Source organism: Salmo salar, chromosome ssa12 (genome assembly GCF_905237065.1).
Source record: "Salmo salar chromosome ssa12, Ssal_v3.1, whole genome shotgun sequence".
NCBI classification, from domain to species: Eukaryota; Metazoa; Chordata; class Actinopteri; order Salmoniformes; family Salmonidae; genus Salmo; species Salmo salar.
This window is the reverse complement of record NC_059453.1, coordinates 84,959,206-84,976,892: the sequence shown is the minus strand read 5'-3', so window position 1 is coordinate 84,976,892 and position 17,687 is coordinate 84,959,206. Positions and strand designations below refer to the sequence as shown.

The 17,687-nt window shown below is 43.9% G+C and overlaps 2 protein-coding genes across 2 annotated transcripts; one reads left to right on the top strand and one right to left on the bottom strand.

Moving 5' to 3' along the window:
* The first annotated feature begins 1,828 nt into the window (after positions 1 to 1,828).
* Positions 1,829 to 10,255, top strand: LOC106565989 (guanine nucleotide-binding protein G(t) subunit alpha-1). Its single transcript, XM_014133731.2, has 9 exons — positions 1,829 to 2,130; positions 6,352 to 6,394; positions 6,493 to 6,634; positions 6,982 to 7,139; positions 7,593 to 7,721; positions 7,910 to 8,039; positions 8,559 to 8,712; positions 8,929 to 9,143; positions 9,355 to 10,255. Exons 1-8 carry the CDS (start codon positions 2,025 to 2,027, stop codon positions 9,117 to 9,119), a joined length of 1,053 nt encoding a protein of 350 aa, XP_013989206.1. The 5' UTR covers positions 1,829 to 2,024; the 3' UTR covers positions 9,120 to 9,143; positions 9,355 to 10,255.
* On the bottom strand, positions 10,253 to 16,352 carry LOC100380799 (ER degradation enhancer, mannosidase alpha-like 1). Its single transcript, NM_001173921.1, is given in 12 exon segments — positions 10,253 to 11,866; positions 12,080 to 12,265; positions 12,752 to 12,848; positions 12,939 to 13,012; positions 13,119 to 13,289; positions 13,475 to 13,595; positions 13,775 to 13,949; positions 14,056 to 14,239; positions 14,508 to 14,679; positions 15,048 to 15,151; positions 15,263 to 15,335; positions 15,832 to 16,352. Coding segments are annotated over 12 exon segments (1,908 nt in total). The 5' UTR covers positions 16,293 to 16,352; the 3' UTR covers positions 10,253 to 11,776.
* Positions 16,353 to 17,687: the final 1,335 nt, after the last annotated feature.

The window sequence follows — 17,687 nt, the reverse complement described above, 5'->3', positions numbered from 1 at the left end:
CGCATAATGACTAAGCGAAAACATTTTTTTTTAAACATTTTTGCAAATTTATTCAAAATTAAAAACAGAAATACCTTAAATATATATCTATATATATATATATAAGTATTGAGACCCTTTGCTATGAGACTGGAAACTGAGCTCAGGTGCATCCTGTTTCCATTGATCGTCCTTGAGCTGTTTCTACAACTTGATTGGAGTCCACCTGTGGCAAACTGTACTGATTTGGAAAGGCAAACACCGGTCTACATAAGGTCCCACAGTTGACAGAACATCTCAGAGCATAAACCAAGCCAAACTGATCAATCGGGGCAGAAGGGTCTTGGTTAGGGAGGTGACCAAGAGCCCAATGGTCACTCTGACAGAGCTCTAGAGTTCCTCTGTGGAGAAAGGAGAACCTTCCAGAAGGACAACCATCTCTGCAGCACTCCACCAATCAGGCCTTTATGGTAGAGTGACCAGACGGAAGTAAAAGGCATATGACAGTACTTAAAGACTCTCAGACCATGAGAAACAAGATTCTCTGGTCTGATGAAATCGAGATTGAACTCTTTGGCCTGAATACCAAGCGTCACGTCTGGAGGAAAGCTGGCCCCATCCCTACGGTGAAGCATGGTGGCAGCATCATGCTGTGGGGATGTTTTTCAGCAGCAGGGACTTGGACACTAGTCAGGATCGAGGCAAAGATGAACAGAGCAAAGTACAGATCCTTGATGAAAACATGCTCCAGAGCACTCAGGACCTCAGACAGGACCTCAGACTGGAGCTCAGGACCTCACCTTCCCACAGGACAACGACCCTAAGCACACAGCCAAGACAACTCAGGAGTGGCTTCAGGACAAGTCTCGGAATGTCCTTGAGTGGCCCAGCGAGAGTCCGGACTTGAACCCGATCGAACATCTCCGGAGAGACCTGAAAATAGCTGTGAAGCAACGCTCCCCATCCAACCTGACAGAGCTTGAGAGGATCTGCAGAGAAGAATGGGAGAAACTCCCAAAATACAGCTGTGCCAAGCTTGTAGCGTCATACCCAAGAAGACTCGAGGCTGTAATCGCTGCCAAAGGTTCTTCAACAAAGTACTGAGTAAAGTGGTCTGAATACTTAAAAAAATTAAATATCACATTTACATATGTTAGCAAACATTTCTAAAACCCTTTTTTTTCTCCATGTCATTATGGGGTATTGTGTGTAGATTGGTGAGGGAAAAAAACTAATCATTATAAGAATAAGGCTATATTTTAACAAAAAGTCAAGGGGTCTGAATACTTTCCGAAGGCACTGTATGTTGTAGTCGGTGTAGTATTTTTCATTATAAAGTGACGTCAGCTTTGTCATGAGAGGCACACTTCAAATAGAGTGGGTCTCTAAGAGTTGGACAGTGAAGTCCACAGCAGTAACTACCTCTGCCCTGCTGTAGACCAGTATTCTGTAGAACAATGGGAACTATAGGTGAGCTTCTCATTAACAAGCGATAGCATGCATCATTGTACACTGATCAACTGTACACCTTGTTTCCTGTTTGTGTTAGAGCTCTCACCTCCTGCCTCTTTCTACCTCACTTACTTACTACTTACTAAGGTATTTTACTCCTCATGGAACATAGGCCAGTGGATGAATAGATGTCTTTCTACCTCCCTCACTCTTATCAAGGCAGCTGAGGCCAGATAAGTACTTGAGCCGATGTGCATCTTCCGCTGAGCACAGCAAAGTCCTCCTAAACCTCAACCTAAAAAAGGTTAGGTCACTCATACACCATGTACCCCTGCATCTCGTTCCCCCTGCCCCAGGAGTCTTCTGTCCTTGTGCCCTATTGGCCATCCCTGATCAGGTGGACAGAGGATGCCTAAAATCTTCTCTAAGACTTGAAAACACTCAATCATTTGCCTCTCCGGTGTTCGTTAAAAGCAGTTGACGTGCCAGCTGCATAGTTGACGACACCAGTCGGCCCTCTAGGTGGTCAGCTAGGACGGTTTTCCCCGTTTATTTGGTTTTGAGCACTACAGGGCTGAAGCCGGGGTGTGAGCATGGGGGCCGGAGCGAGCGCAGAGGATAAGCACTCCAAAGAACTTGAGAAGAAACTCAAGGAGGACGCAGAGAAGGACGCCAGGACAGTCAAGCTGCTGCTTCTGGGTAATGTCTGCCTGTCTGGCCCTCTGGTCCTCTGCTCTGAGGAAGGGCCTAGGTGGAGGGTGTTCTATGGGGTGCCTCATCATAACCTGGTATCCAGACTATGCACTAAATGAGTCATAGGCTCTAAGGCCCTATGTGATTGTCCAGTGATTGGCTTGAGTCTTATCTGGTCAAAGGTCTGTTGCTCGGGATGGCTTCCTTAGTATTTAATAGAACGTGAAAAAGTTTCTTTCTTAAAAGCAACCTTTTGACCCTAAGTGTGTAATCCCATGTTTATATTGCTGAGTAGACTCTACTATACTCTTAGAAAAAAGGGTTCCAAAAGGGTTCTTTGGTTGTCCCCACAGGATACCCCTTTTTGCTTTCAGATAGAACTCTTTTGGGTTCCATGTATAACCCTCTGTGGAAAGGGTTCTACATGGAACTCAAAAGGGTTCTAGCTGGACCGAAACGGATTCTACCTGGAACCTTAAAGGGTTCTTCCAATTGTTCTCGTATGGGGACAGCCGAAGAACCATTTTAGGTTCTAGATAGCACCTTTTATCCTAAGAGGGATGGGGATAGAGATCGTTTTCTCCTCTGTCGTTTAGCCTTGAGAGAGATGTGAAGATCCTGTCCGTAGTAGTCTCCTGTGGTGTTGAATAATGCAGGTGTGTAGACAGAGACAATGTTATCTTGTCTCTTCGTATTATATTGTTAATCATGCGGTTGCCCTAAACCAAATTCGATTGTAATTTAGACTTTACCAGCCTTGCAAACTCATTATTTTATTGTGGCTCAATCAAAAGTAAATGTCAAAGCTAATAGGATTACTATGCCAAATACATTTACCCTCTTGTCAACATACGCTAAATTGACTGAAAATGCTGATATTCAGAGGTACTACATTTTGCGTTAGCAACAACGGTGAGGCTAAGCAACCTTGGTCACTCTGCAGGAGCCCGAGGCTGTAGCTTATCCCCCCTGGCTTTCACACTATTGTTCTGAACACTTTGGTAATTACTCACCTCAAGCCCCTGGTAATCCTCAAACAACAATTGTTGCAGTACAGAAGTCTTAATCCCACACTACTGCACACACACCCTAACCTAATTACCCCAATGCAAATCTATTATAGCTCCACTGACCCCAACATCCACCCTTAACCTAACACCCTGCACCAATACTTCATGAACTTCATGAAAGTCTTAGCAAGTATCTAGGGGACGAGAGAGAGAGCGAGAGAGACAGACAGACAGACAGACAGACAGACAGGCAGACAGGCAGACAGGCAGGCAGACAGGGGGAGGGAGGGAGCACTTTCATGTCATCATAAACTTGATTAGGAACACAACATTGATTGTAGATTCCTGAGTTGTAATAGCCATGTAGTGAACACATGGAACACATGCAGATTAAGGTGGTTCTGCTGACAGAAGAACATTCAGCACAGTACTCTGTTGACACTGTCCCTGAGGGGCTTCAACACCTCATAGACACTCTATTAGAGAGTGAGCTAGTGTGCGTCTCTCCCTGACATGGATCAATCAATCAAATGCATTTTATAAAGTCATTTTTACATAAGCAGTTACCCGGCCAACTAATAACCATGATGGCTGTAGAGGGGCAGCAGGGCCAACTAATAACCATGATGGCTGTAGAGGGGCAGCAGGGCCAACTAATAACCATGATGACTGTAGAGGGGCAGCAGGGCCAACTAATAACCATGATGTCTGTAGAGGGGCAGCAGGGTCAACTAATAACCATGATGGCTGTAGAGGGGCAGCAGGGCCAACTAATAACCATGATGACTGTAGAGGGGCAGCAGGGCCAACTAATAACCATGATGACTGTAGAGGGGCAGCAGGGCCAACTAATAACCATGATGACTGTAGAGGGGCAGCAGGGCCAACTAATAACCATGATGACTGTAGAGGGGCAGCAGGGCCAACTAATAACCATGATGACTGATGAGGGGCAGCAGGGCCAACTAATAACCATGATGACTGTAGAGGGGCAGCAGAGTCAACTAATAACCATGATGGCTGTAGAGGGGCAGCAGGGTCAACTAATAACCATGATGTCTGAAGAGGGGCAGCAGGGTCAACTAATAACCATGATGACTGTAGAGGGGCAGCAGGGCCAACTAATAACCATGATGACTGTAGAGGGGCAGCAGGGTCAACTAATAACCATGATGTCTGAAGAGGGGCAGCAGGGCCAACTAATAACCATGATGTCTGAAGAGGGGCAGCAGGGCCAACTAATAACCATGATGACTGTAGAGGGGCAGCAGGGTCAACTAATAACCATGATGTCTGAAGAGGGGCAGCAGGGTCAACTAATAACCATGATGGCTGTAGAGGGGCAGCAGGGTCAACTAATAACCATGATGACTGTAGAGGGGCAGCAGGGTCAACTAATAACCATGATGGCTGTAGAGGGGCAGCAGGGCCAACTAATAACCATGATGGCTGTAGAAGGGCAGCAGGAGAGAATAATAACCATGATGGCTGTAGAGTGGCAGCAGGGTCAACTAATAACCATGATGGCTGTAGAGGGGCAGCAGAGTCAACTAATAACTATGATGACTGTAGAGGGGCAGCAGGGCCAACTAATAACCATGATGGCTGAAGAGGGGCAGCAGGGTCAACTAATAACCATGATGGCTGTAGAGGGGCAGCAGGGCCAACTAATAACCATGATGGCTGAAGAGGGGCAGCAGGTCCAACTAATAACCATGATGGCTGAAGAGGGGCAGCAGGGCCAACTAATAACCATGATGACTGTAGAGGGGCAGCACGGTCAACTAATAACCATGATGACTGTAGAGGGGCAGCAGGGTCAACTAATAACCATGATGGCTGAAGAGGGGCAGCAGGGTCAACTAATAACCATGATGACTGTAGAGGGGCAGCAGGGTCAACTAATAACCATGATGACTGAAGAGGGGCAGCAGGGTCAACTAATAACCATGATGACTGTAGAGGGGCAGCAGGGTCAACTAATAACCATGATGGCTGTAGAGTGGCAGCAGGGCCAACTAATAACCATGATGACTGTAGAGGGGCAGCAGGGCCAACTAATAACCATGATGGCTGTAGAGGGGCAGCAGGACCAACTAATAACCATGATGGCTGTAGAAGGGCAGCAGGACCAACTAATAACCATGATGGCTGTAGAAGGGCAGCAGGACCAACTAATAACCATGATGACTGTAGAGGGGCAGCAGGGTCAACTAATAACCATGATGACTGTAGAGGGGCAGCAGGGCCAACTAATAACCATGATGACTGTAGAGGGGCAGCAGGGCCAACTAATAACCATGATGACTGTAGAGGGGCAGCAGGGTCAACTAATAACCATGATGACTGAAGAGGGGCAGCAGGTCCAACTAATAACCATGATGGCTGAAGAGGGGCAGCAGGTCCAACTAATAACCATGATGGCTGAAGAGGGGCAGCAGGGCCAACTAATAACCATGATGACTGTAGAGGGGCAGCAGGGCCAACTAATAACCATGATGGCTGTAGAAGGGCAGCAGGGCCAACTAATAACCATGATGACTGTAGAGTGGCAGCAGGACCAACTAATAACCATGATGACTGAAGAGGGGCAGCAGGGTCAACTAATAACCATGATGACTGTAGAGGGGCAGCAGGGCCAACTAATAACCATGATGGACATAGATGGGAAGCAGGAGAGAATAATAACCATGACGGCTGTAGAGGGTGCAGCAGGAAAGTGAGTCATACTGTATCTCTGTGACAATATAGGTCAGGGATAGAGAAAGTTATTCCTGACATCAGCTTTGAAGGGGCTTAGGACAGGAGTAATGAGCTTGGTGCCCTTGTGTGGCTCCTCTGTGGGCCAATGTACACACCAACTCAACAGGGAGGACCATAACAGGTCAGGAAAGAACATAGAGGGAATAGTTGCAGAGGAATGTTAAAGAAAGGTGGAAAAGGTGAAAAGTAAAATAGAATAAGGGAGTACACTTTGTGACCTGTCACTTCCTTGTTTGCCCCTCGTTTTTGTAATCCAGGTCTAAGATAGTTTAACACTGCAGCCAAGTGGTCATGTTTGGTACTATAAATGTGATGCCTACTTCTATAGAGACTGATCTACACCCTCCCAAAACCTTGCCATGCACCAGATAATGGTCTCCTACCACAGGCTGTCATTTATACATACAGTACCTGAGATCTAAATAAGTGTACTTTTTTCCCCACTTGTGCATAGGTGCTGGAGAATCAGGAAAGAGCACAATCGTCAAACAGATGAAGTGAGTCTAGTAACACTATTGTACCAAGTTAAACGTCATAAAAGAATCAGTGTCTCAACAACCAAATTAATTTGTGGATTCTTGTGTTCTCACAACAGAATTATCCATCAAGATGGTTACTCTCTTGAGGAGTCTATGGAGTTTGTCACCATCATCTACAGCAATACCCTTCAGTCCATCATGGCTATTGTAAAGGGTATGACTCAACTCAACATTGGCTATGGTGACTCCGCTCAGCAGGTAGTTACTGACTGTCTACTGCAGGGTTCCCAAACTCGATCCTGGAGCACGTTTTGGTTTTTGCCCTAGCACTACACAGCTGATTAAAATATCCAACTCATCATCATGCTTTGATTATTTGAATCAGCTGTGTAGTGCTAGGGCAAACCCAAACCGTGCACCCAGGACCAAGTTAGGGAAACGTTGTTCTACAGAACACTATTCAGACAGATGGATTACGTAACATAACCAAGCCAGGCATCATATTATTTGGGATATGATGTTCCTTTGTCAAACTGGGTATAGTACGCAATCTAAGTGTGGAGGTATGATTTTGTACTTGCTTGTGTCTGCGTATTTGTTTGTAGGACGACTCCAGGAAGCTCATGCATCTAGCAGACACCATTGAGGAGGGCTCCATGCCCAAGGAGCTGTCTGACATCATCATCCGGCTGTGGAAGGACACTGGCATCCAGGCATGCTACGACAGGGCCTCCGAGTACCAGCTTAACGACTCCGCTGGATAGTAGGTTCACTCTCCTGGACTGGACCAACCCATCCCCGTTCCCTTTTCCCCATGACAGCACACCATCATATCCACAAAGGGCTGGTTTCACAGATACATATTAAGTTAAATCCTGGACTAAAACGCTCTTTGAATGAAGGATCTCCATTGTGAATGCTTTTTAGTCCAGGACCAGGGTATGTGTCTGGGAAACTACCACCTAAGAGCTTTGTCCTCTCTTACTAGTCTGTTGATGAACCAGATGAAGGTGGTTTTTCATAACCACTCTCTCCGTGTCCCAGCTATCTGAATGACTTGGAGAGGCTGGTCCAGCCTGGATATAGCCTTACCGAGCAGGAAATAACCTCACTATGTCCCACCTAGCTTTCTGAATGACTTGGAGTCGCTGGTCCAGCCTGGATATACCCCTACTGAGTAGGAAGTAATCCCTCTCTCTCTCGGTGTCCCACCTAGCTATCTGAATGACTTGGAGAGGCTGGTCCAGCCTGGATATATCCCCACTGAGCAGGACATGTTGCGATCCAGGGTGAAGACCACTGGTATCATAGAGACCCAGTTCGGCTTAAAAGATCTCAACTTCAGGTGAGGCTAAAAACACAACGCAAGACAATTATACCAGCATTAATCCCCATTGATCAGAATCACAAAAACATTGAAAAGCAACAATTATCTTTAAGAAATCTGACCTTAGATGACCATAACATTGTAATAATATAGTAATAACATTGGCGATCAACATTGACATCTGCCTCTCTCTCGCTGTCCTGCAGGATGTTTGACGTGGGCGGCCAGCGCTCAGAGAGGAAGAAATGGATCCACTGCTTTGAGGGAGTGACCTGTATTATCTTCATCGCTGCTCTGAGCGCCTACGACATGGTGCTGGTGGAGGATGATGAAGTGGTGAGATATCAGCATCATCATCATACACACTAGATTTAAGGAGTCACTGTAGGATGAAGTGGCCTTCCCTGTAGCTCAGTTGGTAGAGCATGGTGTTTGCAACACCAGGGTTGTGGGTTCGATTCCCACGGGGGGCCAGCACAGAAAAAAATGTATGAAATTGTATGAAATGTATGCATTCACTACTGTAAGTCGCTCTGGATAAGAGCGTCTGCTAAATGACTAAAATGTAAATGTAAGTGGTAAGATATCATCATAGACACTTAGATTGAGGTAGTCACTGCATTGTCTCACGTCAGATAGAGCGGTGGCTGTCTGCACTGATGGCTCCTGGAGATGCTTGTCACGTTAGAATGATGCCATCTGACGGAAGACAATGGTAGTCACCGTGGCACTGTATGGACAGAGTAGTGGTCAGAGTAGCGGCTTTGTGATCTCATGGAGAGATGAATTGTAGAATCAGTTTCATTAGCTTGTTTCATGCATGTAATCCATCTGTGTGATTCTCTCCTCATGAAGAACCGAATGCACGAGAGTCTCCACCTGTTCAACAGTATCTGCAACCACCGCTACTTTATTGCCACCTCCATCGTACTCTTCCTCAACAAGAAAGATGTCTTCACCGAGAAGATCAAGAAGGCTCACCTCAGCATGTGCTTCCCCGACTACGACGGTGGGCTCACAACAGCAGATCTGCCACTGGCCTATTCTCCTTGGAACACTCAGCGTTTTCTCAATGTTCTTTTGATGTTAGACCAATGTCAGCTCTTAACTATTGCATATTGTGTTTGTCATCCGTAGCATAAGTCAGCTTTGATTTCAGCTCTTGTTGACTCTTTTGACAGTATTGTAAGTATTATTTCCCTAAATGTTGTTTGATTCCCTGTAGGCCCCAACACCTATGAGGATGCTGGTAACTACATCAAACTCCAGTTCCTGGACCTGAACTTGCGGCGAGATATCAAGGAGGTCTACTCACACATGACCTGTGCCACAGACACAGAGAACGTCAAGTTTGTGTTTGACGCCGTAACTGACATCATCATCAAAGAAAACCTAAAAAGCTGTGGTCTCTTCTAAGAGCCACACCGTATAGCCATATAGGTGAGTGGAACTCTTCTGGTCTAGACTATACTAGGATACTGAGAGATTGTCTGCCTCTGCCCATTGAATCCCAAAGCCCCATATTAAACTATAGTTTACCTGACAGGCGCCACACACACACACAACTCACTATGAATCAGCACATAATTTCTCTGTCACCCACCCAATGGCACACATGTTGTTATCTCCTCTAAACACTCCTCTGTTTCAGGCCTAACTCCTATCTCCTCCCCCTTTCAAACTGCGGGCAACAATCTCCTCAAGACCGGACCAAGATGAGAAACTGTCTCTACGAGCTGCCATTCTCCAATAGATTACTACACACACATGAATTCATACAGTCCAACGCAGCATCATAACCAAAGACAATTCTGTTAATTTGAGACCTTGACGAGCCCTAAGAGAGGTGTAACGTCAGATCTATCCTGTACATATCTGTTATAAGTCGATCATAATCAAGCCGTCATCCTTTCTTAAAAGTCTTGAATAGGAACTGTAGTTGAATCATCGACCCTTCGGTCAGCAGAAAGTGCTTCTTCTCCCAGACAATAAATGTGAATAGGTGTAAGGCAATGTATAATCTCTACGCTCCAGTAACTGGCATATAAAGCCATAAGAGACGGAAACGAGACGGAAACAAGATGGCCTCCACCTGCACACGCACTTCAACTTGTGTTATAATAAGTTACAAAACCCATTCATTAGCAAAAATGGGTTTTAAGTGTAGATAAGGCATACTAGAACAAAGATTGAGCTGTTAAGTATAGTGGGCACAATATGAAAGACCTCAAGCTACTGGAGAGGACCAATACAACATGAAATCGGACCAGTTCATTTTTATATGTCAAACATCAAAGAATTGCAAAGGTAAGGGTAACTTGTATGTAGATCTCTAACTGATGAGCAACTGTAGTAAAAATGCACTATTTTTAAGTTTGGTCGCTTGGTCACAAACCAATTTGAATGCCTTGTAGGTCTTTGGGCCACACATTCTGTACCGAAAAGACAAAGGATGTTACTGTGAAATGTGAATCAGATGTTGAGTTATTAAAGCTTCTGTAGAAAACTAACCTCTGAACTACTTACTGAATAAATTCCTCTCAGTATTGTCACGTTCTGTACTTGGCATTTATTTCACACTATTTTTTTTTTATAGATTTTTCTGACATTAAGAGAAAACCATTCTTACAGCATTGTCTGAACAGTATTGTAGAGGTCAAAAGCCCACTTAGTTAAAACTCAAGATGACCTGAGAGAAGAAAGTTAAGTCCTGATTAGATTATCTAAGACAAAAAAAATTGAGAATTGTCACAAGACGGAGGCAAAACAAGATGTCAAGAAGACAATCACAAAAAAGAATCCCTGAGTTTCCTCCCCACATACTGGTACTTGACATAGTCTGTTAGGCAACCTTCCCTTGACTTAATGGTGCTAAGGGAGGACCATTTGCACAAGGTCGTCCACATACACATCCTGTACTGCTGTGTACTAACTCTTTGGAATATACAGCAAAATGAACAAACAAAGCAGCACAACCGGTGTATATCCGCATGAATAGCCCTTCCTTGAATATGAATACTAGGAATAGAAATTCCTAATGGTTCAATACAGACATGATACTCTTACACAACCTTAAAAAAAACATTACACACTTTATGGCTTTGTTTAAACCCACGGGAAGTGTCAATAATATTGTACTAAAAAGGAATGATTTCCACCTTCTAGACTGGTCACAGAATGGAAGTTATTAACTTATTTCACTTTATCACAACCATCTTGGCTTTTATATTAAGTCACGTCTGCATTAACAAGGTGTCACGTCTGCATTAACAAGGTGTCACGTCTGCATTAACAAGGTGTCACGTCTGCATTAACAAGGAGCCAAAAAGACTAAGGCACAATGGTTCATGTGACTGTAAATATCACTGTCATGGCACATAAAATGACATACATCCACCTGCCTATTGCAAGACAATTGCATGATAGAGATGCATATATCACACATTCACCTCAGATACCTGAATAATACTGAATTAAAAAAAGATAACAGGATGCCTCAGAAGCTGAGGCTTCAGAAGAGTTATCAGTTGAAAACATAACTGTGACAATCCTAGTGAGGCACTAGTCACCCTGTATATCTATTTTTTTGCGTAATGCACTTAAAATTATGCTGTGGACATTAAGCAGGTATCTGGATGGCACTGTTCCCTCAACCCAATAATAGTTCACAGATCGGCGGTATGTTCAGAACACCTAGTTATAATGACACCAAACATCCCAGTTATAATGACACCAAACACCCAATGAGTCACATTCAAAATGTTGTGGAACAGGATTCCAGCAAACCTTTTATTGGAGAAAAAAAAAAAAAGATTGTCCTTTCCAAAATAAGCTTCCCCTTCTGAACGCTAAGTGATGCATATTATAAAACAATACCACAAAAAAAAAATTAAATGCTATTTTAAAAAGGTCCTAGAGAGTATTGTCCACCTTGGTCCTGAGCAGCAGAGCGGTAGAGGAGCAGGGTGAGGTGAGACGATAAGGGTCTATTCCCCTCTGTCCTCTTCACACAACAAGCTGTGCCTGAGTGAGTGAGTCTACAACCTGAGGACAGACACAGCAGTGATCTCTCCTCAGAACAGTCCCACCATGTGATCGATCTGTCTCATGTACACACTCTTCAAAGGCAGGGAGTACCTCCGCTCCTCAGAGACCCTGTCACACTGAAGAAAGGAAGCAGAGGAGAGTGGATGATTTGTAAGAAAAATTAAAAATAGGTCATCTATCAACAACCTAACCCTGCATATTTCAAATATGCTTGAGCTTATTTAGCATAAAGAAATGTACGTCATTCATTACTGTATATTTTAAGCTGCAGTATTTGATAATGCAGGCAGTGTCAGGGTAATATATATTTATATATCAGAGGTCATTACATTGCTATTGTTGATAGAAAATGACCCGTTGGAGGACTCCTGGTCTGTCACCACTCCCTCCTCACAGGGGAACAGGTCATTCCACTGCTTCTCCCGGAAGCGTGCGTCAATAGGCACCACATGGCCCTCTGTGGTGAAGATGTACTTGTTCTCTGATTTGTGCAAGGGGTTGTCGTCATCAAACAGCTGGAAGGAGAATGTCACAGGATTAACTAGAATGACAGGTTCTATTAGCTCAGAAAAGCCTGTTCCAGTTTCTGACCAACATACAGTACAGGCACAGTACAGGCACATACCAGGTAAAGGTATTTTCAGACAGTACAGGCACATACCAGGTAAAGGTATTTTCAGGCAGAACAGGCACATACCAGGTAAAGGTATTTTCAGGCAGAACAGGCACATACCAGGTAAAGGTATTTTCAGGCAGAACAGGCACATACCAGGTAAAGGTATTTTCAGACAGTACAGTACAGGTACTAAACAGCTCAGGCTAATGTTCCTATTGATCCAGTAAGGCTAGCAGGATAGTCTCTTTCTATTGGCATGTAACTGATATGAATGTTGTATTGTCAATTTGTTTTCTACTGTATTTAATTGGCACTTTAAACGTGTATATGATACTGCAACAATTTCCCCATGGGGACAATAAAGTCAGTAAAGTAAAGTACATACCAGGTAAAGGTATTTGCAGGTCTCGCTGAGAAAGAAGCTCTCCATGCGACCCTCTTTGGACTTGTCCACCACGTGGTGAAGAGTGGCATACCCACACCTGTCATATCCACACATCAGTTTAGGGAACAGTAGAAACAGACTTCCTAACTCTATAAAAGTAAGTGTTTTTCAAAGAACCGACTTATACCTGACTTTGGCATTTTTTTCCAGGCTCTCAAGGATATCCATTCCTACGTGCAAATAGAAAGGATTTTTCGTTGCCTGTGAGGGGAAATGAAATAGCTCAACTCAAAGCAGCTCAAAACAAATAAAACTAACAAACATTCTGTATCAAATGTTGTCTCCAATGCATGTGAAGCACTGGTACCTGGTAGAGGAGATAGGTGGACTCCACCAGTTCTGGCCTCAGGGGGTAGAAGAGCACGTCGGGCGCCTGTAGCTGCCAGTTGTACCTCTCCGGCAGGGCCCCGAAGCGCTTCCAGATGGCATAGTAGAAGGCATGCATGCAAATGGCCTCCTCAACATCACCATTCAACACCTGAGGTGGTTAGAGCACAGACGCAACATCATAAACAGTAGTAACGCTGTCAGGTTGAACATTCACCAAGGTAGTCTACTGAACAACATTTATTGGGACATTGTAGGTTGAGGACATATGCAGGGTTTGTACTGCGCGATATATATAAGAGAGCGAGAGCGAGAGAGCGAGAGAGAGATGTCTACCAGGAGGCCAGGGAAGAAGGCTTGCAGGGAGTCGATCCAGGTGTTCATGATCTGGCCGTTGAACATGTTCACATTGACGTAGAGTGGAGGGTCCCCTTCTCCCTCATTACATGACTCCCTCCTGCAGGCCAATATCGACACACACATAACCTTTACAGAACATAGATCAACACTAAACAACATGCCGCCACATTACTAATATAACCTCAAATATAGCCAGTCATTCAACACAGAACCATTAGAACACCGCGTATCCACACAAACACACCCTCATCAAGTCAATTCAAGCACAGGACTGACCCCATTCTCAGGTGGTTCTGGATGCTCTCATACGAAGCTTGGAACATCAAGTAGTCCTCTTTCTCTCCAAACAGGATGTAAGACTTCAGCAGGTACTCGTAGAAGGAGTCCATCCCTGCTCCCAGGCCACTTTGCATGCCAACCCACTGTCCCGTTTGAATGTTCACCACGTTCCCTGAGTGTTGAAGAGAAGAGGTAACCATGTGAGATACAACGAGAGAAAGATGCAGCTACACATGAGAAAACATTACATACAAACTACAAAGATGATCTCTACTCACCTAGCAAGCCTGTCTCGTTGCTCCTCAGGTTCCACAGGGCTCGGACAGCCCGTCTGGCCACCCACTCAAACGTGGAGTCTCCAATCAGACGGCTCAGAATGCCAAACTCCACCAGCAGGGAGCCAGCCCCAGATGTGCAAGTCTCATTGATGCTGTCTGGAGAGACACCACTCTTCAGGTTCACCTGAGGAAATTAAGTGACAGGGTAATCAGTCACTGAAGAACATTACAGTTATTTCAGTACGGCATAGTTGTGCTCGTTATATATACACACACATTGTGTAAACAACAGATGAAGTAAATGTCAAGACTGATAGTGGACCTCTTGTTGTTTAATGGTCTTAGATCTACCTCCACCTGTCTAGTATTTCCCCGGTCTGCAAAGCCAGGCCTGTCAAATCGTTAAGAACCCAGGACAGACCAGGCCATTACCCATGCAGCTCTCCTCTCACCCTGGGGTGGGGGATGCCTGTGCTGGTGTTCTCAAAGGCTGGCAGCAGGCGGACTGCCAGGTCGTGGGCCAAGTGTAGTAGCTCATTGTCATAATCGTCCAGGCCCACGTCACCGAAGGGATGCTTCGGGTCAGTCAGGAGGATGTGAGCAGAGATCAGACTACCCAGGATCCTGGAGGGCCAAAGAATGAACAAATGAGACAACCATCAAGAGAAGTTATAAGGCAGTCCTTGTTTAAACATTAAGGTAGCTAGGATTCAGAGATAGGAGCAGAGTTCAATGCATCTACCACTAGATTAGAGATACCATTGCCCTACTTTAAACAATAAACACCCCCTACCTCCCTCCGCCACAGCACCTGCAATTTTTTGTTTTCTTTGTAGCTTGGAAAGATCACAAAATTATACTTGTGGTTTTCTGAAATATGAGCTGCAACTCCACTGTGGTTGTAAAGCTGTTTGCTACATCTTTACATCTGTAACTTGACACTGAGCTAACAAAAAAAAAAGTGTTAGTCAATACAGATACTACATTTATACCTGATGTTAGCCTCAAACACTTGCACAGTGGAGTCCTTGTCGAAAGATACCGTGTCTATCACCAACTTCACAGCTCTATGGAACTCTGACACATTCCCCAGCACCTGGAGCGAGAAACATTACCAGGATCATTGAAATGCTTCCTAAACCATTTTAATACCATTATCCTAAAAGCTGACACAAATGAAACAGGAATAGAAAATACAGCTGCTTACCAGTAGTGTGTCTAGAGTGTCAATGAGTGTCAATGAATAGTTTCCCAAGACATCATTGATGTTGATGTTTGACCTGAAACAACAGTAGTGAAACATATAAAAGAGGCGTGGCAATAATTGAGGGCATGCACATGTAGGCAATAATGCAAACACCATGGTGGGAATTGTGGGACCACATTCAACTTGATCACAAACTGAACAAGTTAAATGGATTGACCCTGTTTCAGCTTGAGAGAAATTAAGTTTCGTCCAGCTGTGCACTTTGTGCCTTTTGTTATCAGATTCAAAAGAATGTCACTCAAAGTAGATAGAGCGGACAAGCAAATAGAACACCAGCCTTACAGTAACTGTATTTGGTTAGCTATTTACATCACCTTAACCAGATTTGATAACAAGTCCTGCATGACAGATAGATGCAAATTACAATAACCATAACCACACATTTAACATCATCAGTCACAATGTAAATAATGAATGGACACACACTTCAGCTAGTTGGACAGGGCAGTCTACCAACCTAATAATAAATTGCACGTGTGTTACCAGATTAGTTCTAGGCCTATACTCACGGGTTGAGAACGTCGGGACCTCTCCCTTGACAGTCAATGGGATTCAGCTCATCTTCGGGAAAGGCATATTTCATGTAGTTGTCATATCCAAAGAAGAACATGTCTTTGGCCATGCCTTTCATCTTTAACTTGAGTGTGTCCGGGAAGGAGCTATATCTCCTGTCATACTCATCCCTGTCCCCTTCAAAGAGGCTAAGGTAAGACGACTTCTTTGGTGAATTTTCTTCACCAAGTTTGGCACAAGAGGTCCTGCTTTGTGCGTCTCCATGGCCGTGTATTCGTTGTGACCATGAATTGTCACTTGAGGATGTCCCATCATCCTCATTGAAAAGTTGTAATTTGTTCAAATTTAGGGGGAAGTTGAACCCCCAGCTAGGTCCCAGTCCAAATGCTAGCCATAGTAGACAACTGAAAGTCAGTCTGTGTACGACGAGACCAACCAGTATCGACTTCCATTGCATCTTTGTTCTGGATCGGTCTTAAAATACATAGTTCAAATCAACAGTCTTTGATGAATAAATGGCTGAATTGCCTTCCGTTTATTGCTTACAAGCCACCTAGGCTCAGCTGGCTGACAAAGTCGATAGCGCGCCACACGTTTCCTGTCAACAAACCCAGCCCCTCGGTTGTCACTAGTTACCACAGCCACAATGTAAACTGTCTATATGGTAACAATTCATGATTTTGTTAAGATATGTTCTCTTAATTTAAAGGTTAAGCGTAAGATTAGCAGTGTGGTTAAGGTTAAAATCTGATTTTAAAATATATTACAGAAACAGGCAGGGTTTAGGTTTAAGCGATAGTTATGATTTAGTCGCTATGGTAACTAGTGACGAACCAGCCCTTCCCGGTTTTAAGGTGTGATTGGAGCTCCAGATATGTCGTCAAGAAAGAAGGGGCAGGCGCGTTTCAGCAATTGGCTACCATTCATGTCAGTCTTGCCGTGTGTCAAGTAGTATCACCTTTGCACCAATAGAAAACACCCACAAGCACTAAAAAGTAGACGGGCTCAGACTGGTGATGAGTCAGAAAATACCAGTGTCAAAACCAATCTGGAGGTCTAAAAATCATTGTTTTCACTATCCGACATTTGTTTGCGGATCTGATGTTTTCGAGTTAAAATCATTGTTTGAGACTACTGGTAGTAGGCTATGAATATTGGTACAAGTATTAGTCCAATGAGTGTAGTGAAATGTTGTCCTTAATTTTAATGACAAAGTTCATCTTTAAGCATAGTTTACGTTTTTTATCCACTCATAACGTATTTACAAAATAATTCCAAAGTATTGACACCATAAATATCTATTTCAAAAATGCGCTACAGAAAATATCGCAACTGAGGGTGAACAACGACAATAGTACAAATGTCTAAATTAAAAAGCATGCCTTTTTATTTCTTGAATATATAGGAGTGGAGTTCTCTTTACTCAGGAAGGCACACTTTGCATGCTGTTTGCTTCAGTGATGAGATATTGCACAAGGCACTTTGAATTCTGCCACTCTCGCTCAGCTCATTGACAGCAGTAGACATAATTCTGCTGAGGCAAATTACAAACAAGGCTGATAACCACACAACCAACCCACTATCTTGACCATCAGTACATTAATATAAAATATCCATATACGCTCACATAAGTAAAAATCTTAACAGCTTGATATTTGTACATACCTAGCTACTGAACTATTTACATAATTCATTGCTAAAAAAAAAAAGAGCAATTTCCAAGACAAACATTTTTGATTTGGCAAAAAAAGGCAAAGACCATAAAGCAGTTAATCTCACAGTAGAACATGACAGAAACAAGAAGGGAAACCAGAAAGTCCATTTACTTTCCCAGTGACGTATATTAACATAC